At 41.4% G+C, this 27,215-nt stretch overlaps 4 protein-coding genes across 5 annotated transcripts in view; all 4 read right to left on the minus strand.

The window, feature by feature from the left end:
• Positions 1 to 1,666: 1,666 nt before the first annotated feature.
• zgc:174863 (uncharacterized protein LOC100136852 homolog) lies at positions 1,667 to 11,357 on the minus strand. 2 transcript variants are annotated; one of them, XM_058402534.1, is made up of 8 exons: positions 11,213 to 11,357; positions 7,383 to 7,456; positions 6,622 to 6,930; positions 6,179 to 6,484; positions 5,953 to 6,084; positions 4,362 to 4,394; positions 3,947 to 3,988; positions 1,667 to 2,982 (listed from the first exon to the last, which is right to left on the minus strand). In XM_058402534.1, exons 2-8 carry the CDS (start codon positions 7,450 to 7,452, stop codon positions 2,924 to 2,926), a joined length of 951 nt encoding a protein of 316 aa, XP_058258517.1. In that variant the 5' UTR covers positions 7,453 to 7,456; positions 11,213 to 11,357; the 3' UTR covers positions 1,667 to 2,923. The 2 variants fall into 2 exon arrangements, with proteins under 2 accessions (XP_058258517.1, XP_058258518.1); XM_058402535.1 differs by lacking the exon at positions 4,362 to 4,394 and having other exon boundaries at positions 11,213 to 11,355.
• A 718-nt stretch (positions 11,358 to 12,075) lies between these two features.
• On the minus strand, positions 12,076 to 18,974 carry jpt1a (Jupiter microtubule associated homolog 1a). Its single transcript, XM_058402536.1, has 5 exons — positions 18,702 to 18,974; positions 15,859 to 16,001; positions 14,361 to 14,473; positions 14,252 to 14,276; positions 12,076 to 12,777 (listed from the first exon to the last, which is right to left on the minus strand). The coding sequence occupies exons 1-5, from the start codon at positions 18,755 to 18,757 to the stop codon at positions 12,647 to 12,649; spliced, it is 468 nt and encodes a 155-aa protein (XP_058258519.1). The 5' UTR covers positions 18,758 to 18,974; the 3' UTR covers positions 12,076 to 12,646.
• Positions 18,975 to 20,867: 1,893 nt separating this feature from the next.
• Positions 20,868 to 23,369, minus strand: sumo2a (small ubiquitin like modifier 2a). Its single transcript, XM_058402032.1, has 4 exons — positions 23,220 to 23,369; positions 22,177 to 22,308; positions 21,705 to 21,776; positions 20,868 to 21,470 (listed from the first exon to the last, which is right to left on the minus strand). The coding sequence occupies exons 1-4, from the start codon at positions 23,238 to 23,240 to the stop codon at positions 21,408 to 21,410; spliced, it is 288 nt and encodes a 95-aa protein (XP_058258015.1). The 5' UTR covers positions 23,241 to 23,369; the 3' UTR covers positions 20,868 to 21,407.
• Positions 23,370 to 26,950: 3,581 nt separating this feature from the next.
• mif4gda (MIF4G domain containing a) overlaps positions 26,951 to 27,215 on the minus strand; it is a 3,957-nt gene continuing 3,692 nt past the window's right edge. The window contains exon 6 of the mRNA XM_058402180.1: positions 26,951 to 27,215. This exon is cut by the window's right edge and continues 419 nt beyond it. The gene's annotated coding sequence lies outside the window, so the exon portion shown is untranslated.

The raw sequence follows: 27,215 nt of genomic DNA on the forward strand, positions 1-27,215 counted from the left end.
CATTTCGACATTTTACAGAGTAAAACTCAGTTCTGTTTAGAAAATTATATTTTATTTTCACAATTATCAAACAATAAAAATACAACATTCATGCGAATAATAAGTAATAAGTGTTTTTCCTATGATTAACTTTTGCTACTGAAGAAACTTAATGGAAAGTGCAAACTCACTCAAGAGTAAGTAGAAAGTGTAGATTTTCAATCCAGTGTATTTATATACAAAGATGATCTCAACAGCACAGTGATTAGTCAAGGAATTTCCCCAAACATATATAATCATAAGAATGGATTGATGTTAGAGCTGAACACATTTCTCTTGAGTATTCCAAAAGTTCTTGTTTAAACACAGTGGCTTTCTGTGTGTCCGTGACGTGTTAATCATTTGCAGATGCAGTTAAAGGTTAGAGTCTAGAGAAGTGTCTGAGGTCTACTGTAAATTGACTATGACTGCACACTACTAGCTCCTAAATAAAGTGAAGGTCCCTCTGTAGGCCTGGAAATAAAATGGTTCTTCATTCATAAAAGGTTTTTCATCATTTCAGTCAGAGAGACGTTGCACGGCTTCATCAGGCCGAAACGCTCCAGCAGCTCACTGCAATACCCTTCCTGTCCTGCAGGGGGCTCCATCTCTCCTCAGGTATCAGCTAGTTACTGACCCACCTGAAGCACTTTATTCAAGTTACAGCTCTTATTAATTTGTAGTGGTCTGATTTACGTTTCTTCTGGGTTCTGTTGGATCTCTATGTCTTTGTCACTTCACTGAGACAACACACACTCTTTGTGTTTAAAGTGTACTTCACATGTAGAACCAGAACACATGAGAACTACGCTGCGCCGTGCTGCTCAGTTTCTCTGCTGCAAATAGACTTATTGAGCCAATAAAGGAGAAAGAATCCATTCTGTAGAAAGTGAAAGTGTGGAGATGACTGAACTCAGTCTCCATCATGTGATTAAATGTTTACAGTGTAATTCAGTAGCAGATGTTATTCTGTAAACGATTTTAGGGTTATTACGGTCAGTTGAATAGTGCGTTTGTGTGTGTGTCCCCTCATCTGTCCTCCTTGACCTTTCTGCAGCATTTGACCACAAGACCACAAGACTCTTTTGTCCACCCTCAGGAGTCTTGGAATTTGTGGAACAGCATGGGAATGGGTTGCTTCCTACATGGATGGTCGCTCATATCAGGTAACATGGAGGGGATTGACATCTGCTCCACGCAGACTCTCCACTGGTGTTCCAAAAGGCTCAGTACTCTGTCCTCTCCTTTTCTCCCTCTACACTCACTCTCTTGGCAAAGTTATATCCTCACATAGGTTCTCTGACCACTGCTATGCTGATGACACTCAACTTATCTTCTCCTTCCCTCCCTGAGATACCACGGCTTCTGCTCGGATCTCAGTGTGTCTGGTGGACATTTCATCTTGGATGACGGCTCATCAGCTGAAACAAAATCACAGCAAAACTGAACTGCTGATCATCCCAGGTGATTCATCCCCAGTCCAGGATCTTGTGATATCTCTATAACTCCATGATCTCCCCTTAAGCCACTGCTCGCAACCTTGGGGTAACCATTGACAATCAGCTGTCCTTTTCCTCTCATGTTACTAATGTGACACGCTCATGTCGGTTTCTTCTGTATAACATCAGAAGGATTCATGCTCTGTCTCTGGTCATTTTGAGACTGGACTACTGCAGCTCTTTACTGGCAGGTCTTCCTCTGAACACAATTCATCCAATGCAAATGATTCGCAATGCAGCTGTGTGACTTGTTTTCATCCTGCCTAAGTTCTCCCACACCACCCCATTGCTGCTCCTCCACTGGCTTCCTGAAGCTGCATCAGATTCAAAACACTGAACTTCCCCTATATGTCCGTATAGGTGAGTTGCTGACCATCTTCAAACGACAGATGAAGACCTACCTCTTCCTGAAACACTTAAACTAGCTCTTATTTGCCAGAAATGTAAATGTAAATGTGTGTGTGTGTGTCAGACGATTTTAAAGGATAACTCAGTGAAAAATAAATCTGTTTAAATCTAATCGTATCATGTTTGTTGTTGGTTTAATTTCAGCATAAGTCATGGACGTCTGTCTCACCCTACATCATGCAGAACACTTTGATTTCTTTTCTAGTCTACTCGATCATGTCTAAAGGGTAAGACCTGGACAGAGCATAGGCCAATTCATTCTGATTAAAAACAGGGACATGTTATTATAGGAAAATAATCAATGCTGATCTGCTTTATTCCTCATTGTATACTTTTTTCCCCTTATAGTTGCATCTAGTGTTCTGAAGCTTCAGGAATTTGGAAGTTGGTTCTTGTTGTTTGCTGTGGCTTTCATCAGAGCAGTCACCTTGTAATTGTATATACAAATCTTATTCACATTTTCAAATCAGCAGAGCAGCGCCGTTCTCAGGTGTGTCCTGATGCTACGCCTTCAGCTCAGGTGCATTTCAGACGTTTAAGATGTAGAGAACGTCAGAGATAAACATCAGACACGGATATTAACTTCCTGGCTCGTTATTTACAGAAGTGTGTTAATTATTAAAGAGTGTGGAATGACCCCCTGACAGATCCTGGTAATGACTCCATCATTTGTTGTTATCTCAAAAGATCTGTTCATTCTGTTAGATCATTCCAAAAAATTTTGGAAAAAATGAAAGAAGAGACAGAGACCAATTCTGCACCTAGAGAATGTTGCTATTACAATTTTATCTTTCACTTTTAGCTAAATAGATCTTCTGTTTTGTTTTAAAGGTCAGGGACTTTCCACACTCCCCACAGACTGGACCTTTGTTTCAAACCTCCTCATGTTTCCATAACTCTGGCCTCTGACTCATTTGTGGAGTTAATAAAGGAGAAAGAATGTATTTCAGAGAAAGTGAAAGTGTATTGATTATTTGTGTAGAGAGTGGTTCAGACATTTACACTTCGATGTTCTGATCCGCCTCGGCTGCTTTCTTATAAAACGGTTCGTTCAGAGCTGTGAGACAAAGAATAAGACAAAGCTTTATAAATCACATCAACAGTATAATCCTACAGTAATAATACAGTTCCCATCAAATATATTACACAGTCAACACATAAAACTTTTATACATAATACTGTATATATGTTTTAATATGACTACATCCACCACAGATTATATTAACCTCGATTAATGTGCAATATTACTACAGTATAGCAGACCTAATAATATAATTATTATTATAATACACGACTCTGTTCTTATTGGAGTTCAGTTGAACTCAGCTTCTGATTATTAAGCTGAACATTAGCACAGAGACCACATTTCATTTCTTTAAATAAACCCAAGCAAAAATTTCCCCATCGATTGCATCACATCCTGAGACACGACGTGTTTCTTCTGTAACTAGCGTCAGGTCAAATATTGAAATAATCCTCACTACTGCCACTGTAAATTAAACACCAAAACACCAGCACCTATGTATTTATTTACGTAGCCAACATTTCTGGATGTTTCATGAACACAGATTGGCTTATTAAGATACCACAAGGTCATGTTTTAAAGCTGAAACTGTCTGGTTTAGCCTCTTACCTCATTAAAGCATACATTTATCTCCATTTGTTGTGCGTTTGCTTCGTTAGCATGGACCTGCACTAGTTGTGTTAACAATAAAACCCTTAAGGTTTGCCCTGATTAGATGACCGGGTTTGTTTGAGGATGAGTAAAGACATGTGAGTGTTTCAATAAAGGGGGGTAAGGACAAACAGCATTTTAGCAAACATGGCAACCTGTGTGGTCTGTATTTTACACCCCACACTTTGTGAGTGCGGTCTGGAAACTTAGCAATTATAGAAACTAGAAATTACAGGCTACTGAGGCCTGTATGTGTGTATGTGCATGTGTGTGTGTGTGTGTGTGTGTGTATGTATGTGCATGTGTGTGTTTTTTAGTATTAGTAACATTAGGAACAAAAACGTACCGTTTTCCTCCTCGGAGTAGACAGGTTCTGGCTCATTGTCTCCTAAAATATAAAAGAAAAAAGGTGTGACACATTCTACGGCCAGTGTGTAAATCTGTAATCTGTAGCAGGTCAGAAGAAAAGCTGTAAACTCCCAGGCTTGGATTAATCCATGAACGAGAAAAAAATCTCCAAGAACAAAGCCGATCAGTAAAGAAAAGTTCAGGGTATTTAAATAAGAAAAGAAACTGTGTTTTTGTGGAAAGTTGCTATTCTCCTCTGAAGCTCCAGAATGTCCCAAACCCAGTGTTCAGTTCCTCAGAACCAAGCAGGAGCAGCAGCAGAGAGACAGTCCATGTCCTGAGGGAAAGTTATACAGAATAAACCCAGCAGTGCAGTTACACCACAAACACACCAAGACTTATAGTGGACATACTTAGAAAGGGGACAGCTGATGTTCTTCTTAGCTCTGAGGAAAAAAACAAACCGATCACAATATTAGACATGCCCCAGGATCAAGTCTGGACTGGTTCTGTGATTCTGCAGGCAGGAATGTTATCACAGAATGTTCACACTAATGAATTCCAAACCGCCCTCCAGGGCTGCAGCTAGTTATTGTGATAACACAAACATCTCAACTGCTCCTCACTGAGGCGGTTAAAGAGAGACGGATTGCAAAAGACGAGTGAAGAGAGGGTTTGGTTTCTGAAATCAGTCAGATATCAGTCGTAGCATTAAATATAAAATACATTTGTTTACGTTTTTGTGCTGTATGCTCTAGCGCCTGAATTCTTCTCCTTATTCTGTTTTTAAAACCTGATCAGATGAACTGAGTTCAAAGCCGGTGTGAACACAATGGTGTTCCGAATTCTGCATGAATGCACCAGGAGTGCATTCGAATTGCAGCTATTGTTCTGTCCATCGATGCTAATCCTCGTCCATAATGTTGTTCAGTAAATTAAGTTTAGCGGCAGCAGACTGAACTCTTCCATGCAGGAATAAATGCGATCTAATCACAGTTCAGGGGATTTCTCATTGTTCATTGTACCTAAACACAGCCTGATAGAATCACTGGCAAACGCACACACACACACACACACACACACGTTTTTGAAGTTGATAACATCTTGTTTTTCTGGCATTACAAAACCTGAAAAAAGAACCAAAACGTCTCCAGCGAAGCCAGTCGTTCATGGACAGGCCACAAGGAATTAAGTTAAAGTTCACTGGACCAAACATCAAACCACTAAAGCTGTCGTCCAGAACAGACAGTGGGAGAGTGCAAAATATCCTGATCACTTCAAGGCTGCAAGTCAATGGCTGTTTACATTCAAGTTGCTAATCCTTTGTTCCATTTGCAGGAAGTTTGCATGCAACTTCCTGCTGATTGTGTTGCTCTTGGATCTCCTTCAGATTTAGATTGGGGAGCTTTATTTGCGCATTCATGCTTGTAAAATGATCAAGCTTTCAGAGAATCCTGCCTTTATCTCACTGTTATTTCTCCTCTTTTTGTAACTGACCAGAACTGATTCATGTTTCTCAGATTTGGAATTTGGTATTTCATATTTCTGTAGTTCTGAGAGAGGACTTGAATAAATCACTGAGCACGACATCTGAGCTCTGGATCTCTGGCTCATGCTCGAGTGCATTTAAAGAACAAAAGAAAATAAAAGGGTGCGACTCTAAACATCAGGCGTGTTAGAACTTGTTCAATTGTGAAAAATCGAGAACACTGAGGTCAGGCATGTAGAAATTCAGCATTAAAGCAGATTAAAATAAACAACAGAAAGTGCATAACTGTTGCTTTGGCTTTTTAACGTTTCCTCTTTTCAGTCATTAGTTCCCTAATGTTCCCTAATTCCACATCTTTAAAGTGTCTTTAACTCTTCACTCGCACACTGCTGATATTATCCTTCACACTGTATTGGAATGAATGATGATTCTGTACATCTAAACTGTATATAAACAAGAACTTCAATCATCTTCCAGTTGTTTTTGTTATCCATTTAGATATTTAACACACTTACGCTGAAAACGTCTTCGCTTTAACAAGAGAGCAATCAGGAGGCCGACGATGAGAGACCCGATCACCACTGTAGCAGCAACGATGTTCTTCATCATGCTGTCGTTTCCTGGATCTCTGGGGTTGTCCAGCGTACCTTAAGGAGGTAGGGGGGCGGGGATGGGGGGGTTATATTCAGTCTGTGTTTTTGTCATTAGATCATTAAAATGTGACAACGAGGCAATAATTACCTATTATCTGCAGGTTTGAGTTGCTTCTTCCTTCTTCCTGATATTTGCTGTTGAGGACAATGCACTGGAAATCTCCCCAGATAGGGTCAAAACTCTTGAAGTTCAGTTTGCTGGACAGAGTGAAGAGCCCGTCGTCTCCCGGCGTTATTTGCAGCACAGCGTTTTTTGTCCAGTTTGTCTTGCTTCCATCAAACCAGTTGATGGTTCCAGCTGGGTATCCACCGCTAGCGTTACAGTACAGATCAGCAGCTCCACCGGATACGAGCTCTTTCTGCTTGGAGGATATGACCGGCTCATGGTACTTGGCTTAAAAAATAATAAAAAATAAAAAATGTTTGTTAAAAGGAGCTACGAAATACAAACAAACTCAAACAGTGACAGAATTAAAGGTGCAGTTTTGACATGAGTGAGATCATGTGAACACCAAGACATTTTGCTCTTACCTGTGACATTGATTGTGAACCTGATGTCTTCCTTCCCATGACTGGTTCTGATGAAATAACTATAATCACCTTCATCTGAGATCATGGTGTTCTCAAGCTGTAATGATGGCACATTTTTATGCTGAAAGCGAGGGTCTCCTATCACAAGGTCATCACGTCTATTGAATGTGAAACACGGTTCAGTCTCTCCAATCTTGGTTATAACCACTGTGTTTACAATAGGCACAGTTTCTGCCTCCATATCGCAGATGATGTTAGTGGTCTGACCAATGACTCCAACTGCAGGCTGGCATTTCAGTCTGAACAGATCTGTAGGAGAAATTAAAAAACAAATATAAACGCATCAGAAATCAGTGACATCACACAGTGTACAAGGAGGACATTCATCAAAAAGTAGCCAAGAGTTAGCCAAGGCTAAATTGCTGAGTGATGCTGAGATGCTACCAGCACCATGCTTCACAGTGAGGATGAGGTTTAATGAACAGCGCCTATATCTCATCTGACTACAGAACTATCTCCCACACATTTGCTGGGTCTCCAAAATGATCCAGCTGTTTGGAGCATCCAGGCTGTGAACTGAAGCTCCTCCAGAGTTCTCCTTGTGCTCTCTGAGGTTTCTCTGACTGATCAGTCAGCACTAATCACTATTGAGCTTAGGCAGCTGAAGGCAGAGCTTTCTGTTCTATCTGGGATGTTTTAGCAGTAAGCTTTAGCTCTTCTCCCTGTCCAACACTTCAGAATCAGAATAAAATTGCACTTACTGTTAACTGACTGTCCAAGACACAGAGACGAGATCATCAGCAGAAAGAAAAGGAGAGTCGCAGAATCCATGTCTCTGTAGAAAAGAGGAACAACATCAGGGTCAGGAGGTTGAAGAGGAAGTAAAAGAAGAAGAAAGACGGTCGATTTCCTCGGGTCCTCGCACCACATGCTCGGTGTGTGATGATGTTTTGATTTGACAGAAGTACATTTAGGATTTGAACCATGGGCTTGAGCCCCCCTAACATTTCTACTCAGCCCCCCTAAAAATTCTGTGATTCTCCATAAACTCTACACAGATTGGTGATCTCCTCAGTCCCCTTTAAATTTCATATGAACACGGCGGCTCTTCGGCTCCTCCCCGTCTTTCAGCTCGTTCTTTAATCCACAGACCGCGGAGTCACAGAGCGAGGATCAGAGGACAAGTGTGTATGTGTGTGTGTGTGTGTGTGTGTGTGTGTGAGTGTGTGTGTGTGTGTGTGTGTGTGAGATCAGGAAGACTCGTGTTTGTCTTGTTCAGTACTCAAATGTTATACACGTCTATGCAATACAGTGGAATGCTGCAATAAGTTTACCATCCTACCCTGTTAGTCAAACCTTTATTTTATTGTATTTATTTATTTTTATTTTTTACTATTATACCATCAATGAGTGGTTAACCCCCCTTAAAAGAAAATCCTAGAATCGCCCCTGATTTGAGCTGAATCTTCAGGTTTTTTTCCCGGGCAATGGACAGCAGCATTTGTCTGTCTGTTCTCTGGACAACTGTAAAGACAACATTTTGCCCACAAGCTCATCAAGAGACAGTTACATCACACAGCCTCAGGGAGTTTCGGAATAAACTCACATCTTACAGTCTTACAGCCACTCCTACAGACTGACACAGAGACGGAACCACAGACAGATGGAGCAGACAGATAAGTGCATTAGTTGTTGTTGAATACCTCACACTTCACAACCTACGGGACTTATCGGATCTGCAGCTCGGTGTCAGACACCACAGCACACCTTCAGAGGTCTAGCAGAGTCCAGCCTCGATGAGCCAGAGCTGTTTTGGTGGCACAATGTGAAACGACACAAAATGAGGCAGGTGGTTTCAGTGTTATAGCTGAACGTTGTGTAGATAAACAGATTAGACACGGATTGGACAGGAACGAGTTAGATAAGAGTCAGAGAGGGGAGGAGTTAAAGTGCATTATGATGTGAACAGGTATAATTAATGCTGGTGTCTAAGGCGTGTGTTTTGTTCCAGACCCATGAGGTTGAAGACCCATGAGGTTGTTACAGAGAGCATAGGAGTGATGCTCCAGTGTCGCTCTGATCCTGATCTGACCCACAAACTGGAGAGGACCAAGCACACGGTCAGAAGCTCCATCTGGGATAAAACATTCCTAGTCCTGTAAAAACTTTCAACACTTTTAACCTACAACAAGCCTTCACTTTCATTTACACCCTTATCTCTCTCTCTTTCTCTTTCCCTCTCTCTCACTTTGTTTCTCTCTCTCCTCTCCCTCTCTCTCTCTTTCTCTTTCCCTCTCTCTCACTTTGTTTCTCTCTCTCCTCTCCCTCTCTCTCTCTTTCTCTTTCCCTCTCTCTCACTTTGTTTCTCTCTCTCCTCTCCCTCTCTCTATCTTTCTCTTTCTCTCTCTCTCTCTCTCTCTCTCTTTCTCTCTCTCTCTCTCTCTCTCTCTCTCTCTCTATCTTTCTCTTTCCCTCCCTCTCTCTCTCTCTCTGCACTGTTTATTCTGCACATTAAACAAATTACACCATGTATCAGTTCTGGGAGCTCTGACCTTTGTACCAGTGTTTTCTCCAGGAAGAAGATTGTAGAGCCTTCATTCTTCATGACAGCACAGAGATCTAATCAAACTCTTATACCACTTCATTATCATCGTTATATTTCTCCAGCTCTCGTTACAGAGGAGGAATAATGTGGTAACGCTCTTGCTCAATATTCACACAGAGCACACAGAGCTGTCAGATTAATCTCACTTTATTATCTCTTTGTTTTTTCCCAGCTTGTCGTGGTGAAGATCTCAGAGTCTGGGACTTTCTACAATCTAGAGGAATACACTGATGGTTAGAAAAACATCTGTGGATCAGATATCAGAAAAAATCAGATATTAGGTCCTGTAAAAAACATTGGATTTTGTAAATGTAGTAAGTAGATTTATAAATTGTTTTTATTTAAGGTTAAAGTGATGAGGAAATCGGGTCTCATTAATGAAACTAGGTTTAACTCTTCCTCAGGGTCAGTATTATCATTCCAATCCATATTAATGATGAATGTGGTGACATCATAAATATGAAAAAATACAAATAAGACATTTACAGTATAGCGTCTTATATTGTACAAAGCTTACACATTAACACACTGAAACTATCTGATCATCTATAAAAGCTTGATACTAACATCATCACAGATGACATAAAACCTCAGACATGTCCAGGCTTAGACACCGACGTTTCACAATCTGATCCAGCATTATTCTATACACAAAACTTTGTGAAAAATTAATTTCACTCTCTCTCTATACCTCAGTATGTTTACACTCTGCTGCACTTTATATTCTCGATTATTTGATATGTTTCCATCCCGAGACACTTTAATACTTTCTCATTATATACAATCCATATGTTGTGCATTAACTTATTTATATCCATCAATATAAATAGTATTTACATTCTTATTTACACCATATACATCATTACAATAATCAACTTATTTATCACTATCGCCCTGACTGCAGTTATTATTATTATTTTATTTGGATGTAAAGTTTGCACCACATCATCGTATGTGAACTGCTCTGTAAGGACTGCTCTAATTCTGCTGTAATTAATAAAAGAATCTTGAAACCCCTGTTTCCGTCCCGTCGGTCAGAAGAGCAGTGGACTGCAGTGAAAATAGCTCTGTATTTTAGTTCTACATAAAGAAAGAGATTATTGCATGTAAAGATACTTTATTTTCTTTATTAGGATTGATTTTGTTCAGTTTATAAAGTGATGGGAAAAAAAGCATTGGACAATGGAGAAAACAGAAGGATGAGGATGTGGTGATTGTATTGTCCATTGTCTTTTACTGGACCTTCTCCGAAGTCATTTCTTATTGGAATTATTGTAGTGCTTTTATCCACTGCTTTGGATTTTAAGAATCCTGCCATTAACTATTAGACGCAGCACGACTATCTCACGACTTCACACTGATTGGGATTTCATTTACACTCGTTTTTAATCCAAAACTTAGACGAATACATGAAAAATATCAAACTATTATTATCCATTATGTGTTCTTTCTGATCGCGATCGTAAGAATATAAACAAGGATCCAGTTACCAGCTCTGCCCACAAACACACACACACACACACACACACATACACACATAAACACACACACACACACACACACATACACACATAAACACACACACACACACACACACAAACCACTAACCGAAATAGAATCATTTCCCCCTGTATTTCTTTGTCGCCGTTTTCCTTGTAGAGACGTAGAGAGATGATATAAACACACACACACACACACATAAACACACACACACACACACACACTATAATTCACATTTCATTTGCCTCGTGTTCACGTGTTTGAAAGGAAAGCAAGAAAGCAGTTCGCGTGTCCAGTGTTAATATCTCCACACACACACACACACACGGTTTAACGAAACCATGAATTCAATTCAATTCGATTCAAAACCTGAATAAAGACAAGCCGGAAGTACAATGCTGATCTCGGCTATCCACACGATGCGTGCACTGGTCAGTACTGACTGATGTGCGCAAGACAGACAAACATACGGACAGACAGACTTACTGATTTAGTGCAGCTGCAGTCCGGTTGTAGATCTGAACTCCGATGTGTGTGTGTGTGTGTGTGTGAGAGCGGAGAGAGTGTGTGAGAGAACAGCAGAACAGAGGGAGTGGACTAGTCGAAATTACTTTCGCTTTCAAAATGACTGGAGATCGGATCAGTTGTCACGACCTTGTTCCTCTTAAACACACAGTCCACACAAAAGAAGTCATGAAGTCTGACCGGTCCGATGGAGGAGAGTCTTCAGCATGTTTCAGAGATGAGAGATTTCTCTTCCGTGTTACTCTGAATAATAAACCGGATTAAAACACACCTGTTACACTAAAGCAGACTCTTTTGGTTTGGCTAAAAGTGTTGTTACTAATACAACAAATCTGACCAACATTTATTTTTAAAATGTTTTCACTTTGGATGGAGTTTGGGGAGAAAAAAAAAAAATCATCTGCAGAGCAAACATCTCAACCCTGCATGAAACTGAAGGAAGTACACTTTGTGTAGTCATCCAGCTCTAACCAGGCCTGCTGACCCTCATCCTCCTCACACATTCTCCCTGTACATGCACCAGATTCAGTCACTGCACCTCCATCTTCCTCCTCCTTTCACCTCATCCTCACCTGCATGCCAAAGCTCCACCTGATTAGATTTATCTGTATGTGAATGAACAGAACATCTCTACAGATGTCTGAACTGATCTGCAGATCGGATATAAGGTCCATGTGAAGAGTTAATAATGCACAAGCTGTATAAATTAACATTACTTACAAATTACTTTCATACAAGTAAAAGTTCATTCAAGTCACATAAAAATAAGACATTGTTCAGTTTAGGAAAAGGGCCAAGAACAGTCAAATTATTTCCCCACACACTTTCATAGCAATATTTTATTATACGTAGAAATGCACACAAACATTTTAAATCCGTATAAACCCAGGAATGAGTCAGACGAGACAGGAGCCTGCAGCTTTTCGGGGAAATGTAATCGTTGAAATTAAATGCGAGTGAGATGGAGTGGTGTACAGGACTGAACACAGTCCAAAACACACACACTCCGGGAGGACTGAGACAGGAAGTGGAACAGACTCATGACTTACATAACAAGAGGGAAAAGTACAGAGAGCAAACAGGACCAAGGCCTGGATTTACTTCACATCGCATCTCACAACACACACACAGCTTGGGTACTGCAGACTGAATGCTTGTAAACGTGGCTCTGGATATGACGTGGTGCAGCAGGAGGAGAGGGAAGGAGAGGGAGAGGGAAAGAGGGAAAGAGAGAGAGAGAGAGAGAGAGAGAGAGAGAGAGAGAGAGAGAGAGAGAGAGAGAGAGAGAGAGAGAGAGAGAGAGAGAGAGAGAGAGAGAGACAGACAGAGAGACAGAGAGACAGAGAGAGTGAGAGAGAGAGAGAGAGAGAGAGAGTGTGAGAAGGGGTGCATGTCTCAGCCCAGGATGAGGGAGGATTTTCCTCCAGGTGGGTTTCTGCGTCCTGACGGTTTCTCCGAGGAGCCACTTGGTCCAGACTTCTCCATCTGAGTCACCTCCACTTCTTCAGCTGCTTCCACCACTGCATCTGAGCACAGCAAAATACCAACAAGTCATCAGGAGAGCAATTACAGACAACCACCCTCTCTTAACCCCCTCTCCATTAGTCTTCATCTCCCTCTCATTCAGCTGCTCCTGTCCCTCTGTGTGTGTACACACTTCACACAGCCCCATTTCAAAATTAACTCTTAAGTGCAGCAGAATTTAGAAATAAAACTTTCAGGAATCTGGAATAAAATAAAAAAACCCCAGCTGCAGTAATTTCAGAGAGGGTCATCTCTCCAACTCCAACACCCCAGAGACAGGGACCGGGGGCGGGGAGCGGAGGCAGGGAGTGTGGGCGATGGTCACGTTATCCTGTAATGATCAGTGTTCATCGCTAAAACATCCTCAAGATGACACGTGGCAGTAAAATTCCCCCAGAAAAATCCCATGTAGATTTTCACGATCTCATCACTAGACCTCTTCCCTCACAGTCAGGATTCCTCTGCTTCCTCATACCATGGAGATGAAGCAGTGTTGAACACAAACACCTGGGATAGTGGGAGCAAACTGTATACAGGGTCACACTACTGCTGCCTCTGCTGAACAAACATCTGGGTCCGAGAACAGATGAGAACTCAAGAACCAGAGTGAGAGTGTGAGAGAATGTAAGGTGGGGGGGGGGTCCGTCGCACTCTCTCTCTCTCTCACGGAGAGCGCGAGCGAGCGCAAGATGGAAATGGAAAGAGAAACATTCCAGAGATAACTGCCAGCACATTTCCCACAGCCCCCCCCCCCCCACACACACCACCACCGCCACCTTTAGGTCATCTAGAGCTACTACATGACTGCAGGACAGAGGTCCATCATGACCAGACATCATCCAGATACAATAAACAATGATGGAGGGAATTCAGTACTGGAGAAAAGTGCAGGACAGACCAAAAATGGACAAGCATAAAAAAAAAAAAAAAAAAAGATGGAGGAATAAAGACAGACAGACAAAGGGTGACTAGACAAAAAGGAGAAACAGAAAATGAAGGAAAGAGACAAGAAAAAGGACAAAAACAAACGACAAGAAAGAGAAGACAAAAAAGGGGGGAAAAAAACAAGATCGATTTTTTTTAAGAGGAAAATGAGGACAGTAAAAAGGAAATGAAATGAGAAGCAGAAAGGGACAAAGAGGGGGGAAAAAAAAGTGTGAGAAAAGATGGAAGGAGAAAAAGTGACCAAAAATGAACAAAAATGAAAAGAAAAGGAAAATTTGATATAAAAAAAAAAGGACATTAAAGTGAGTGAGGAAAAAGGAGAGAGAAAAGCTCCTGTAAAGGTGCTGAGAATCTGCATTGTGAAAAACGCTATAGAAATAAACTGAACTGAAAAAAATGAAAGCGGGGGGTGGGGGGGGATTAACAGCAGGTTACAGAGGAGGAAAAGAACATGGAAGGAAGAGAAAATGAGAATAAAGCAGAGACAGATGAAGACATGATGGAAGGTGGACGGCTCTTCTCTCCACTCACCGTCAATCTTTCCGTCGTCTCCGTTCTGTGGAGAAAGTAAGATGAAGGTGAAGTTAGGAGAAGACAATCACTGAGGGGTGTGTGTGTGTGTGTGTGTGTGAGGTCTTACCACCACTGATGAAGGTTCATCCTGTGTGTCACCAGTTTGATTGACAGGTTGTTGGACACACCTCCTGAGTGGTGCTGAAGGTTCTCCACATAACACACCTGTGGGTTTCCCACCTGCAGGGAGAACACAGGAGAGCCAATCAGAAGAGAGGTGAGGAGAACCCATCAGAACAGAGCAGATCCAGCTGAAGACAGAGCTCCAGGAGGATCATGACATCACCTGAACAGGTAGATGAAGCTGGTGTGTGCGTGAAAAGTGAAGATCAACGCAGTGAAAAAGACAGACTGAAGGAATTCTTTCATAAAGACCATCCATTAGGTTCTGTTGGTCCAAGTGGCTGTGAGGAACCTCCATGATTCCACAGCAGACTCAAACTACAATCATCACACACTCCACTCGGTTCTGAGGGTTCTACTGATGGACTTGTTGCATTAAGACAGGGATGTCCAATCTTATCCGCAAAGGGCCAGTGTGGGTGCAGGTTTTCATTCCAACCGAGCAGAAGGCCACATCTGAGTCTACTGAAAGCCAAGATCAGTTGATTAGCCAGTTGGAATCAGGTGTAGCTCCTGCACCCACACCAGCCCTTTCTGGATAAGATTGGACATCCCCAAGTTAAAAGATCATTAGCATGGACTTTGTGACTTATTTCTGAAAACAAGAGCAAGATTTCACACTTCCTGCTCTACTCAAACACACTGCACTCCTACTGCCTCACCGGGCAGACAGACAGACGGGCGGGACAGACAGACGGTTGATGGAAAGAAAAACAGAAAGACAGACGGAAAGAGAGACAGAATGGGGCAGACTGACATGAAAAAAAAGTAGAAAGACGAGAGAGGAAACGTGAAGAGGAAGTGAGGAGAGGAACACAAACAAGGAAGCACAGGCGCTCTGAATAGAACTATTTTTACTGGTTCCTCGTAAACAATCCTTACAGTTTAACCAGTACCTTATTTTTATTTAAAGAGAAAATTTAACCCTGTTGGAGAAAAAAAATTAATGAAAAGTCCATTTCAGAACATTCCTTCAACTTTGAGAGATTCTACAGAAGTTTACAGCAGATGATGTTCCTTGGAGAACATTTCCAGGAAGATAAAACCGTTAACGCACCAAAAGCATCAACCAATCCAAAAGAACTTCAAGATTCAAATCATACAAAGCCACGCCCCCCCGTATACAGCTGTCCTGATTAGTCAGATGATTGTGGTCCACATCAGGTTCCTCAGGTTTACACTCGAACACAAGGACCGGGGGTTCTCCCCTGTGCAGATCATTTATCTCCCACCTACTGTCCCCAAACATCTGGAACACCTGGCTTTCAGAAGCTGGTTCTATAATTTTCTCCAAATATCTGGCACTGGGCAAATGATGGGTTCCTCAGGTTCTCTCTTTGAGAACAGAAAGCTTTTATACAGAAAATCCAACCACAAAGACTTCCCCATTACAGAGAGAACCCTTGAGGCATTCCTGTATAAGCCCATCCTCCTGGACTCACCTGGGGGGTTGTTCCTTCGATGAGCATGTGGATCCTCAGGTTCTGCGAAAATGCTGGAAGCCATTTTGTTTTTGCGAGCAGCAGGTTTCTCCTCTTCACCACCAAAGCTAATGTTGGAGCCTCCACCTGGTGGACGGAGAACCCTGGAACGAACACACACACAGTCAGACAGATCATTAACAGCTACCCAGTTCAGTTGCTCCTCTTGTGGAACCCTATGGGTTGCAGAATCCTACAAAAGAATGTTTCATATGAAAATCCAGAACTGAAGCGGTTATTATTCAATGAGAACGATTAAACAACGTCCTAGCCATCAAGGAGAACCTCATGAGCAGTAATGACACATTTAGCATCTTCATTTCTGAAGAGCATCTCTGGTTTCAGACTTTTTCCTGCTGTGAGGACTCTCAGGGGGTTAATGAGAGTTTGTACAGATTCGTCCCAGTTGGAAGTGAAGCCAGATCATCAGACTAACTGGACCAAACATTTATGAGGACAAAGAACCAGTTAATGTGCGGAAGTTTCCACAGTATTCGAAGAAACCATGTAGGAACCTTCAAGCTTTCATTAACCTTAAAGAACTCTAAGCACTGAGGAACATGCAAGTCAGAGCAGCTCCTGAGCTGATCAGCACACAGGAAGATGACTGCAGTGACACCACGGCTTTAACACCGCCGCTACTTTCACTTTGTGGTGTGGGCGTGGCCAGGCGCAGCCATGCTAGCCGTATCTCCATTTTCAGTCCAATCTACTACATCACACTTCCTTCTTCTTCCGTGTAAAAAATACTTATTTTTATTAGACATTAAACAACTCTTTCTTGGAAGTGGTTATATAGTTGAGGAGCACAGATTCTGATCTATCAGCATGACTCACTGCTTCATCATGGCTTGGCTTCCTGCTCATGGAGAAACATGCGTCACCGCTATGCTCGCATTTTACTGGAGACATGCGCCATTTTTAAAAGATAGAAAGTTACTTCATTTTAACTAACATCCACATGTGAAAGACAAGAAACAACTTGATCTACTCACACAGCACAGGGGCTAGAACACACAGGGGTAAATTACCACTTCATCACCAGCAGAACAGCACTAATTAATTATTTATTTCCATCATGTGTCATGAACCAGCACCATGAACCTTTATGGTAGAACTCTTTAGCTCTTTCTATGGCTAATGGGTGTGTCACCATAGAATAAACAGGGCGTGTGTGTGTGTGTGTGCTTAGGGTGTTTCAAAGTGAAGTTTAAATAAATAAATAAATAAATAAATAAATAAATAAAAAAGGGGGCAGACAAAGAAAACTGGGTATCAAAGTAAAACTTCATAACAAATCATTTCAAAAGCAGCCGGAAAGTCAGCAGCGGGTCGTGTCCTGATCCGAGGACCGATTCCTCTTTAGGAACCTAAAGAACATGCTCCTGTGTACAGACTGCTTGTTGAACATGGTCTAAAGATCAGAGGTGACCTATCTGGACAGGATTAGTTTTCTGAAGTCATTCTGAATGATTCGCACAGGGAAAGCTTCATCTCAGGTCATGGGCATGTCTCACTTCATGGTGTACTTAAAAAGTCATGTAGTGTACTACATCTACACCTCATTAACACACTAATTGTTCTGAGCATTATTAAAGATAAGTGCTTGATATAGGGGGCATGGCTGTTTGATTATTAGCATGTCACATGACCAGGATATGATTGTGACACATGCCAGTGCTAAGACATCATTAATGTCATGAACTGTCCCCTTTATTACCTCGTCTAGATTTTGTTGCTCTGTGTTTTTAATCTTTCATTTTTGGGGACGATGACCAGATGGACCGACCGCCACCGGTCTTCAGTAGCATGTCCACTCAGGAGGGATAAATATTACCTGGAGTTATTTCTACTGCTCAGCTTACCTTTACAATCACTGTGTCTGGACAGGTCGTATAAAAATGACCGACATCATGGATACAGACACGGACGAGACTAAAATCAAGCAATAGTCCAGGAACACTCACATTACCATTCCTCTACATGGAAAACTATTCCCACCTGAATAAGGATTTAAAAATAATTTTAAAAAATCAAAATCACTGAATTGTGTGTGAGTGTGTGTGTGTGTGAGAGAGTGTGCGCAAGAGAGCGAGCGAGCAGGGGTTAATGCAGATCCAGGTTTGATGTCTGATCACCTGTGAGTGAATAAACCATTATAAAGCTGTAAAACACACACACACACACACACACACACACACACACATCCATCTGCAAACACTGCGGCAGATCACAAGTAAATCCAGCCAAAATTCAGGTTTGCAGAAGAACATCATGTAGACAAAGGCGGAACCCCACCCAGTCAGGACAGAACCAAATACACAAACCACATCCTGTGCAGAGACGCCGTTCCTCCGAGCTCCTTCACCCAGACAGGAGATAACGTTCCAGAATTTAAAAGCAGGAGATAAAGACACTTAAACCTGAAGCTTAGAAAAGAGGAGCATGATGGATGGAGGAGAGTGAAAGCTATGCAGCAGTGTCTCAGGAAACAATGGAGAAGCTAGAGTAACACCAGCAGAAAGCCAAGCAGGTAGAAAAAGCTGATTTCAGAGCCAGGTTTAGGAGTGAAGAGGGTTCTAGTCAGGGTTCTAGTCTACACGGCTCTGGGCTTCAGGAACAATGGAAATCACTGCAGATCCCTGACTTAATGACTTAATGAGCTGCACCTGCAAAAGCGGACTAATTAATACAAATAAAACGAAATGGGCGTGGATTATAAGCTCTGCACCATGCATGGACAAAATCATCTCATTTATTTATTCTTTTTATTATTAAATCAATATTATTTGCATTATTTTTACCTGGAGCTGCTTTTGGCATCCGGGTCCATGCCTTGAAACGTGGTAGTGGTCGTCATTTTTCTTTTCTCTTATCCTTTTTAAATCCCGCACGACTTTTAGCACAAAATCACACCCTAATGACAAAACTAGAAATCACTAGAACTATCCAGCGAGCTCGCTAACTCACGATCACCCTTACAGTCTCATTTTATCGATTAAAAACCGACATCAGCATCTCACAAAAAATACACTACAGGCGTCTGAGGTCCAAACCGCTCCATTCTGACTGCGGAGACGCCTTATCATCCGTTTCAAGAGCGCTGATTGGTCGAGACGGTTCACATCATGGCTCTGATTGGCTGAAACCAGACGCGGCTCGCGTCATGACAGCCGTTGACAGAGGAAGAAGGAAGCCGCTAGGTCTGAGGTAAACTAGGGACATTTAGAAATGGCTGGTCTCGGTCCCTATACACGTGCACTACTTAGGGCAAATAAAATGGCTTCTCCACGCTACATAGTGCGCTATACATCCAGCTGACGAATCAAATCCCTTTTACTTATTTAAAAAACACTCACTAAACGGCGTAGAAATGTTTACATTTTTCCGCTGAGAGCATCCTTACTACACAGGGTACATGTCTCGTGCAACCGGTGTAGTGCACTATTCTGACCAAATCAACTCTATATTCCATATAATTACCCCTGGACCTTATTTTGTCTACTGGATATCCACTAGATCCCTACTTCCTAATTTTATACCTAGGTGAGATATGCTATATAGCCAAAAGTATTGGGACACCCCTCCAGATCATTGAGTTCAGGTGTTGTTTTTCAGGGGTTGGGCTCCGCCCCTTAGTTCCAGTGAAAGGAACTCTTAATGCTTCAACATACCAAGACATTTTGGACAATTTCATGCTCTTTGTGGGAACAGTTTGGGGATGACCCCTTCCTGTTCCAACATGACTGCACACCAGTGACCAAAGCAAGGTCCATAAAGACATGGATGAGTGAGTTTGGTGTGGAGGAACTGGACTGGCCTGCACAGAGTCCTGACCTCAACCCCATAGAACACCTTTGGGATGAATTAGAGCGGAGACTGAGAGCCAGGTCAAAACTGGGACGTTTGCCTTTCCATGCACATGAATGTAATATGGAGTTGTCCCGCCCTTTGCAGCTATAACAGCTTCAACTCTTCTGGGAAGGCTTTCCACAAGGTTTAGGAGTGTGTTTATGGGAATTTTTGACCATTCCTCTAGAAGCGTATTTGTGAGGTCAGGCACTGATGCTGGACAAGAAGGTCTGTCTCACAGTCTCCACTCTAATTCATCCCAAAACTCGCTCATCCATGTCTTTATGGACCTTGCTTTGGTCACTGGTGTGCAGTCATGTTGGAACAGGAAGGGGTCATCCCCAAACTGTTCCCACAAAGAGCATGAAATTGTCCAAAATGTCTTGGTATGTTGAAGCATTAAGAGTTCCTTTCACTGGAACTAAGGGGCCGAGCCCAACCCCTGAATTCAATGATTTGGAATTTGGACATCCCAATACTTTTTGCAGTATAGTGCAGACTGGTTTGTACTCACATAGTGCACTACGTCCTACTGTGATGAATAGGGTTACATAATATATTATGCATCCTGTATAATGCACTATTATGATCAAGTCAGGTCCACTAGATCCCTGCATCCAGTTAATGGCCCCTACTACAACACAAGCACTCCATTTTGCATTGAGAGCCACATATCCTTTAGTAAGTGCACTATGTAGGGTACATAAGGTATCATACAATCTGTGTAGTGCACTATTATGGCCAGACCAGCTCTTTATTCCCTAATAATTTCCAAATCTTATTCATAGTAGCCTAAGCACTATGTAGTGGACACTTGATGGAGGATTTTAGGGCCAGAACGCTTGCAGAACTCTGACCTATAGTGCAGGATATGTTACATCATTATCATGGGGACATTTTGTCATGTAAATCTTTTACAATATCAACTCTAAAAAATGTCAATTGAATAAGTCACAGAAAAGCGAGCTCTTCTGACCAATCAGGATCCAGAATTCAACAGCACTGTGGAGTACCCCACAATATTACAGTATTTTTTTTTTTTTATAACGGACAAGAACGAACTCTCACACACCCACACACCCCCACCTGATGTGCAGGACTCAAACCTCAGGCAATAGTTAATTTTATACAACGGTTTTATTTGGACACAAAAAAAATCTACTTTCTGAACACAGCACATTGTAAATGTGGCTGAATAAAACCAAGAGGGTACAAAAAAGAGAATTACTACAATTATAAAAGATATAAAAGCTGTAAAGTGAATAAAACAAAAACTAAAGTTCAGCTGTGACTGTCACTCATAATGGAAAACAACAACAACAACAAACCAACAGCAACAACAACAACAGAAAAAGAAAAAACAAAAATAAACGTACACCCTGATCAGCATGGTTCTAGGGTTTCTTGGTTTTTGGTCAAAAGGTCCACATGGGCCAGAACACAGGGTGAAAAATGTTCCATATAACAGCCTTAAAGAGATGAAGAGAGAGAGAGAGAGAGAGAGAGAAAGAGAGAGAGAGAAATTAAACACTGTCTGTGAGGATCTGAGCAGCCATGATTCAGTCCGTGGTTTTTCTGTGATGGTTCAAACATAAGCTTGTGAGATCGATGGAGGGAATGATGGAGGGAAGGATGGAGGGATTGAACTCAATGCTGCTTTACATCACACCTCCTGTCTGCTGCTGAAACACATCGATCGTGTCCTCGTCCTCCATTTCCAACTGCAAAAAGCAAGCAAAGAGTCAGATCAGTAAAACTGGCCTCGTCTATAATACCGATGATCACTACCACTTTAAAGCTCCGCTCCTTTACCCTGTAATAAAACGACACTTTCTCAAGCATCCTCATCCACAGCAGTAACTTGCTGTTTATCATTTTCGAACCACAGTGTGGTGTGATTCTTCAGCAGTTAGTTAACATCGTGGAACATCGTGGATGAATGATGATGTTCGTACCTGAGCAGGCGTGTCCGTCTCGTTAATGGGCTGTCCGTCAAACCGGAAGCGGATCTGCCTCATCGTGAGTCCCTGCATAAAACATTACAGATTTTACATCGCCATGAAAACTTTTCTGTCAAGCTGAATAACAGGAAGCTCCACCCACAATCCTTTCTGGACCCCCCCCATATTCATCTTACCGGTGTATGCAAAGTCATGTGACCTCACACAGGTGCGATGATCATGACAGACTTTGGGAAGATGCACTTTTTTAAAGAACATTATGCATAACCAGCTCTTTGTGTTAGATACAGAGTAGATGTAGAATCTGTGCTACAGCACACGCCCCTGTGTGGAGAGGATTATAGGATGGTCGCGTTACTCTGCCTGTAAAACCGTCTAAGACATCCACCTTCACACTGCTCTCCAATTTACTCCTGAGGAAGAGGATCACAGAGATGCTGATGAGGTGTGGGTTTTTTTTGCTGACCTGTCGTTCACAGTAGGCCTTCATCAGTTTGCTGAGCGGCGTGTGCCTCTTGATTTTGAACTGGACCACCGAGCCGTCCTGCCCCGCTACTTTCAGGTTGATGTGTTCGTTATTTTCAGTCTTCACGCCTTCCTAAAGAGGGGTACGGTGAGAGAGACGGATGAAGAATGAGGTCACGTGTGATTCTGACGGTAAAGACACTGGAGAATCTCAACATTTCAACACAGAACAACTTTATAAACTTTACGACAAATAAAGATAAAAATTGATTTAAAGACCTAAAGACAACCCTAAGTCAAAGAAATGCTCTAAATAAAATCACATTAAACAGCTCAACAGATCAATACAGACAAAATATGATGACTATGCTATACAATATACACAAAATAAAAACAAGAACATGAAGCACGTGCACAATACATACACAATAAACACAAGAAGTAGGCAACACAATACACACAGTTTAATCCAATTATTAATAAATAAACTTTATTACAGGGAGCTCTTTTGCATTTTCACAAGATTCTGAAATATACTGCACTGCACACGTTTTACTAAATAACATTTTGCGCAAAACTGTCTCGAAATAAAGATTAATCGCCCATTTGACACACGAGAGCGTGCGCGAGACCACTGAAGTATTACTCCGTTATAAATTCTATAAATGACATGCTAATCCATTCACACCACTTCACCTATAAAATTATATATCCGCTCTATTAAATACATAAAAACACGTACGCCGTATAACTTTATAAAGTTCCTAAAAATAAGTAAAAACTTTAACAGTGGTATGTTTAAAAGAGTTTGCTAAAATAAACCATATTTATATTGGATCTGGCTACAAACGCTAGCATGGATGCTAACCGGCCCGTTAGCTAGTTAGCCACTTAGCAATATAGCATTTGTAAAATTATAATTATATCTTTGTGTTTTTGTGTTAATGACCTTAAATGAGAGACGTGTTGCAAAGGTGTGAGTGTTTAATAATAACCCTAAATAAATTCACACGCGCGATGTCGTGTTTTTTTTAATCACCTCACCTTGGGTTTCTCGTCCGCCATTGCTGTTGTCTCTCTGCGCCTCTCTTTCTTACAGCTCGCTTCTTTTCCCGCCTATATTCTAATAAATTGAGGCATCCCTGCACTGCGATTGGCTGAAAGTTTCCCGCCTCCTGCACTCTGATTGGCTATTCTTGCACATTGTAGAAATGGCGTGTGCATTTGACTAATTGAAATACAGAGAAGGCGGGACATGCCTGAAAATGGGTAGGGGAACTATACCCATTTTACCCCTCTCGAAAACCTAGCGCGGAAAGTGGCAGGAAATGACGTAGCCTTCCGGTAGTGTCTATATAATATGTTATTTAAAGTATTATTTATTTTGGACAGTAAATGTTGATTTGCTTATTTGCGCTATAAGTGTTGTAAATTCAGATGTAGTTTTAATGGCATTTTTACACATTATAAACATTTATAATTCATTTATAACTAATGAATAACTACGAATCATTAAAGTAATGCATTTTGTCATAAATAGTATAAAGATAATGAACTCCAGCTTTAAAAATAAAAGCTTTAAATTTTTTTTCCTAAAAAAAGATTTTATTGAAACACACACACACACACACACACACACACACACACACACAGAGCTCTGTCACCATTCACTAAATCACAAAGTTTCCCACAGGTGTTTAATCCTTACCACTCACCTTCACTGGCTCCGCCCTCCATGTCACAAACCACGCCCCCTCTTACACAAACACTAAGAAATTTCAAGATGAGGATCAATAGTGAGGTAGTGGAAGTGGAGACCAAGACCACCCTGAACTGAGAAAGAAACAGTGAAGAGGGCAGACTGAGGTCTGGAGTGAGGGTGGACCTGAGGACTGGACAGGAGGCGTGGCACGACATGATCTAGTGAAGATGAGGGTTTTTGCCTAGAAGAGAGATGTTTCACCAGACATGTTTTAAAGCACTATGTGGGATGCCTGAATCATGGTGGTGGCAGCATCCCACTGTGGCTCTGCGCTTCATCCTCACAACCTGGGCTTCTTCTTAAAGTTGAAGAGAGAGTCGATGGAGTGAAATACTAAAAGATATAATGATGAAAGCTGCTTCTCTTAATAATCATCTACCCATAAATACAGCTCTTCGTGGAGTTGAACTCTTTTACCCAGAGGCCAGAAAATGGAGTTTGCTCCTGTTGTTGTTGTGTTCATGTTGATGATTGAGTGTCATGTTCCACTCCACAGTGGAGGTTAATATGAAGCTCATATGAAAGTAGACCAGCAGTGCATGGGCACCCACATGAAAATTGGCCCGAAAGCGTCCGACCCTATGCACTCTCAGCTCGGCCTCCGCATCCACCTTGCCCATGCTCCGGTGCTGGTTCATCTAAAAAGCAGCTCAAATTTGATCTTCAGCCAGTAAAATTCAGTGTCAGGTTCTCCAACAGAAGGAAAAACACATGTGAACAACACACTGAAAGCCAACAGAGTGCTGCCTCACTTTATATCACACACAGCCAGAACATCATTCACTTCTTTATAATGAAACTGAAAACATCTCATACGCCCATTTCCATTCTGCTGAAGGACTGGAACAACAGGGTACTGGGAAACCAGTTTAACAGAAAAACAACTTCTAGAAGCCATTGAGCCGATTCTCATTACACAAAGCCTTGCAGGAGTTTTGTTGAAGGTTGGAATATAAAGTGTTTATTACACTCTCTCTCTCTCTCTCTCTCTCTCTCTCTCACTCACTCTCTCTCTCTCTCTCTCTCTCTCTCTCTCTCTCTCTCTCTGTCTCTCTCTCTCTCTCTCTGTCTCTGCATGTGTCTGGGTTTTTTCCCCATCACCACACTGAACCAGTTCATCAGGTTGGACAGAATGCCACACAAGTGGTTATTGTTTATATAGCCGTTAAAGTATTTTTAGCATTTATGTCACGTCACCTCTTCCTTCTTCTTGGAAAACATTTGTGAAAAAGAGGAACGATCATTCACAAGGTCACGTACTGTATCTCTCAAACTCTCATCATCACCAGACCAGAAGTGTTTTCTAAGTCAGTTTTCACTGATATCACCAGGACAAGTAGATCACACTGTACTGATTTACTCAGATTAGATTAGATTCAACTTTATTGTCACTGTGTAAAGTACACATATAGAGCCCATGAAATGCAGTTAGCGTCTAAAAAGAAGTGCATGAATATGGCATATTTACAACAAACGATGAAGTCATGGGCCATAATTTTTGGGCTTTAAGCTACAGGGGCAATATGTACAGGAGGTGCAGTAGATTATAAATAAGGATATATGTTGTCTATATACGTATACAAATGTATATATTTACCCTGTACTACTATATTTGATTGAGTTTTATTTATTCTGTTTTAACTTCCTGTTTGGTTTCAGGAGTGTTCATTTCTTTATGTTGTTGTTGTCGTTCTTTCGGCTCTCTCTGTCCAGTTCACACAGCGGCTCATCCTCCCTGTGTATTTGATTTGGCACAGGTTTTACATCGGATGTCCTTCCTGACACAACCCCATTTTATCCGGGCTTGGACCGGGACCAAGAGTTAACTCCTCGGTGGCTGAACTTGCTCCCACCCAAGAACTGAACCCAGGTCCCAGCAATGAGCTCTGCTGCTGGACCACCAGGGGGCGTCGTTTCTTTGTATACTTTTGTTATAAAGAGAAAATGAGACCTGACAACAAATCTATGTCTAAAGCTGGTATCTGAATGTAAAGGAGCTTTGTTAACGAATCAGTCCTGCTCATATCAGCGACACGGAACAACCGTATCATCACTTAAAGCTTAATCAAATGTAAACTTCCTGCTGCAGCACTTTCATTCCAGCACAGCAAGAAAAACAGGAAAACGTCTTACATAACGCTCAGCTGTCCCAGTTACTGCATCGGTCACCTGGTCACAGTATTTTCAACTGAGTATCACTGACCTCCACACTCTCACACATGATATATTCTTCATCCATCCATATAACATCAATTAAACATCAATTATCAATTAAACTGAAGCTTGGATCGTGTTCCTTAAAATATTTAACAATTGAGTTGGTCATCTTGTCTTGCAACTGTAATACCCTATTACAAGGGGTAAAAGGGTATTTATAGTTTATTTATAGTGTGGGGAAACTGGAAATAAAGGGCTTGTGTGATGGCATACAAAGAGAGAGAGAGAGAGAGAGAGAGAGAGAGAGAGAGAGAGAGAGAGAGAGAGAGAGAATAAAGTTTCTGTATTTTCAGCGCCCTCTGCTGTGTTACAAACAAACTGCTGACTTTTTCTTTTTAACCTGCCTGAAGGATCGAAACTTAAACCATTAACACCATTTTAAGGCTTAACACAACTCAGTTGGACATTAACTTTATGAAATAACGATAAACACCCAAATTCTTTGTAAAACTGAATTTGCCCAATTAACCACAACAATTATTATATTCCTAAAATACAATTCTACTACATCAACTACATTTCGTGTTCATATGAATACAGGTAGAAGGAAAAAACAACAACCAGTTAGCTACCTGATCCAGCAAAAACAGCTACACACTGACTCAGAGACTCAGAAATCAAGACACAAAGCAGCTAGTCATCTTCATAAACAATCAAATTGTGTTTAACTTAATTAGTATAAATAAAGCTGATGCTAATCTGTCAGGTAACTCAGCCGCCATATTGGCTGTGCGTGAGGGAAAGTGAAACAGTGACAAAGAACCAAAATACACTCTTAATTTCAGATAAACACATGGACAATAAATAGGAATGTATTTATTTTTAAACAGTACAAATCTACAAAACTGTCATTGAAAATGTTAATATAAAACCCAACAGCAGATTGATGTGAACTCTGAGTGAAGTCAGTGCTGGTGATGATCAGTGTGTCACAGTATAAAGAAATCAAATTCACTTCATTATAAAGTTTTAACGAAAACCAACAGCAGTCTAACGGTGAGGAGCAGAAAACACTCTTCATCTCAGAACATCGTGTCTTTCCTAGCAGATCCACATCACTG

Source organism: Hemibagrus wyckioides, linkage group LG11 (genome assembly GCF_019097595.1).
Source record: "Hemibagrus wyckioides isolate EC202008001 linkage group LG11, SWU_Hwy_1.0, whole genome shotgun sequence".
Lineage (NCBI taxonomy): Eukaryota > Metazoa > Chordata > Actinopteri > Siluriformes > Bagridae > Hemibagrus > Hemibagrus wyckioides.

What these genes read in the sequence shown, in the direction of transcription:
- zgc:174863 (XM_058402534.1), bottom strand. Translation starts at nt 7,452, where the DNA reads ATGGATTCTGCGACTCTCCTTTTCTTTCTGCTGATGATCTCGTCTCTG. An exon ending in GTTCACAATCAATGTCACAG is followed by an intron (nt 6,485 to 6,621) that starts GTAAGAGCAAAA and finishes TTATTTTTTAAG; the next exon opens with CCAAGTACCATGAGCCGGTC. An exon ending in CTCAAACCTGCAGATAATAG is followed by an intron (nt 6,085 to 6,178) that starts GTAATTATTGCC and finishes TACCTCCTTAAG; the next exon opens with GTACGCTGGACAACCCCAGA.
- jpt1a (XM_058402536.1), bottom strand. Translation starts at nt 18,757, where the DNA reads ATGACGACCACTACCACGTTTCAAGGCATGGACCCGGATGCCAAAAGC. An exon ending in TCGAAGGAACAACCCCCCAG is followed by an intron (nt 14,474 to 15,858) that starts GTGAGTCCAGGA and finishes TTCTCCCTGCAG; the next exon opens with GTGGGAAACCCACAGGTGTG. An exon ending in AGACGACGGAAAGATTGACG is followed by an intron (nt 12,778 to 14,251) that starts GTGAGTGGAGAG and finishes TGCTGTGCTCAG; the next exon opens with ATGCAGTGGTGGAAGCAGCT.
- sumo2a (XM_058402032.1), bottom strand. Translation starts at nt 23,240, where the DNA reads ATGGCGGACGAGAAACCCAAG. An exon ending in AGGCCTACTGTGAACGACAG is followed by an intron (nt 21,777 to 22,176) that starts GTCAGCAAAAAA and finishes TGTTTTATGCAG; the next exon opens with GGACTCACGATGAGGCAGAT. An exon ending in AGACGGACACGCCTGCTCAG is followed by an intron (nt 21,471 to 21,704) that starts GTACGAACATCA and finishes TGCTTTTTGCAG; the next exon opens with TTGGAAATGGAGGACGAGGA.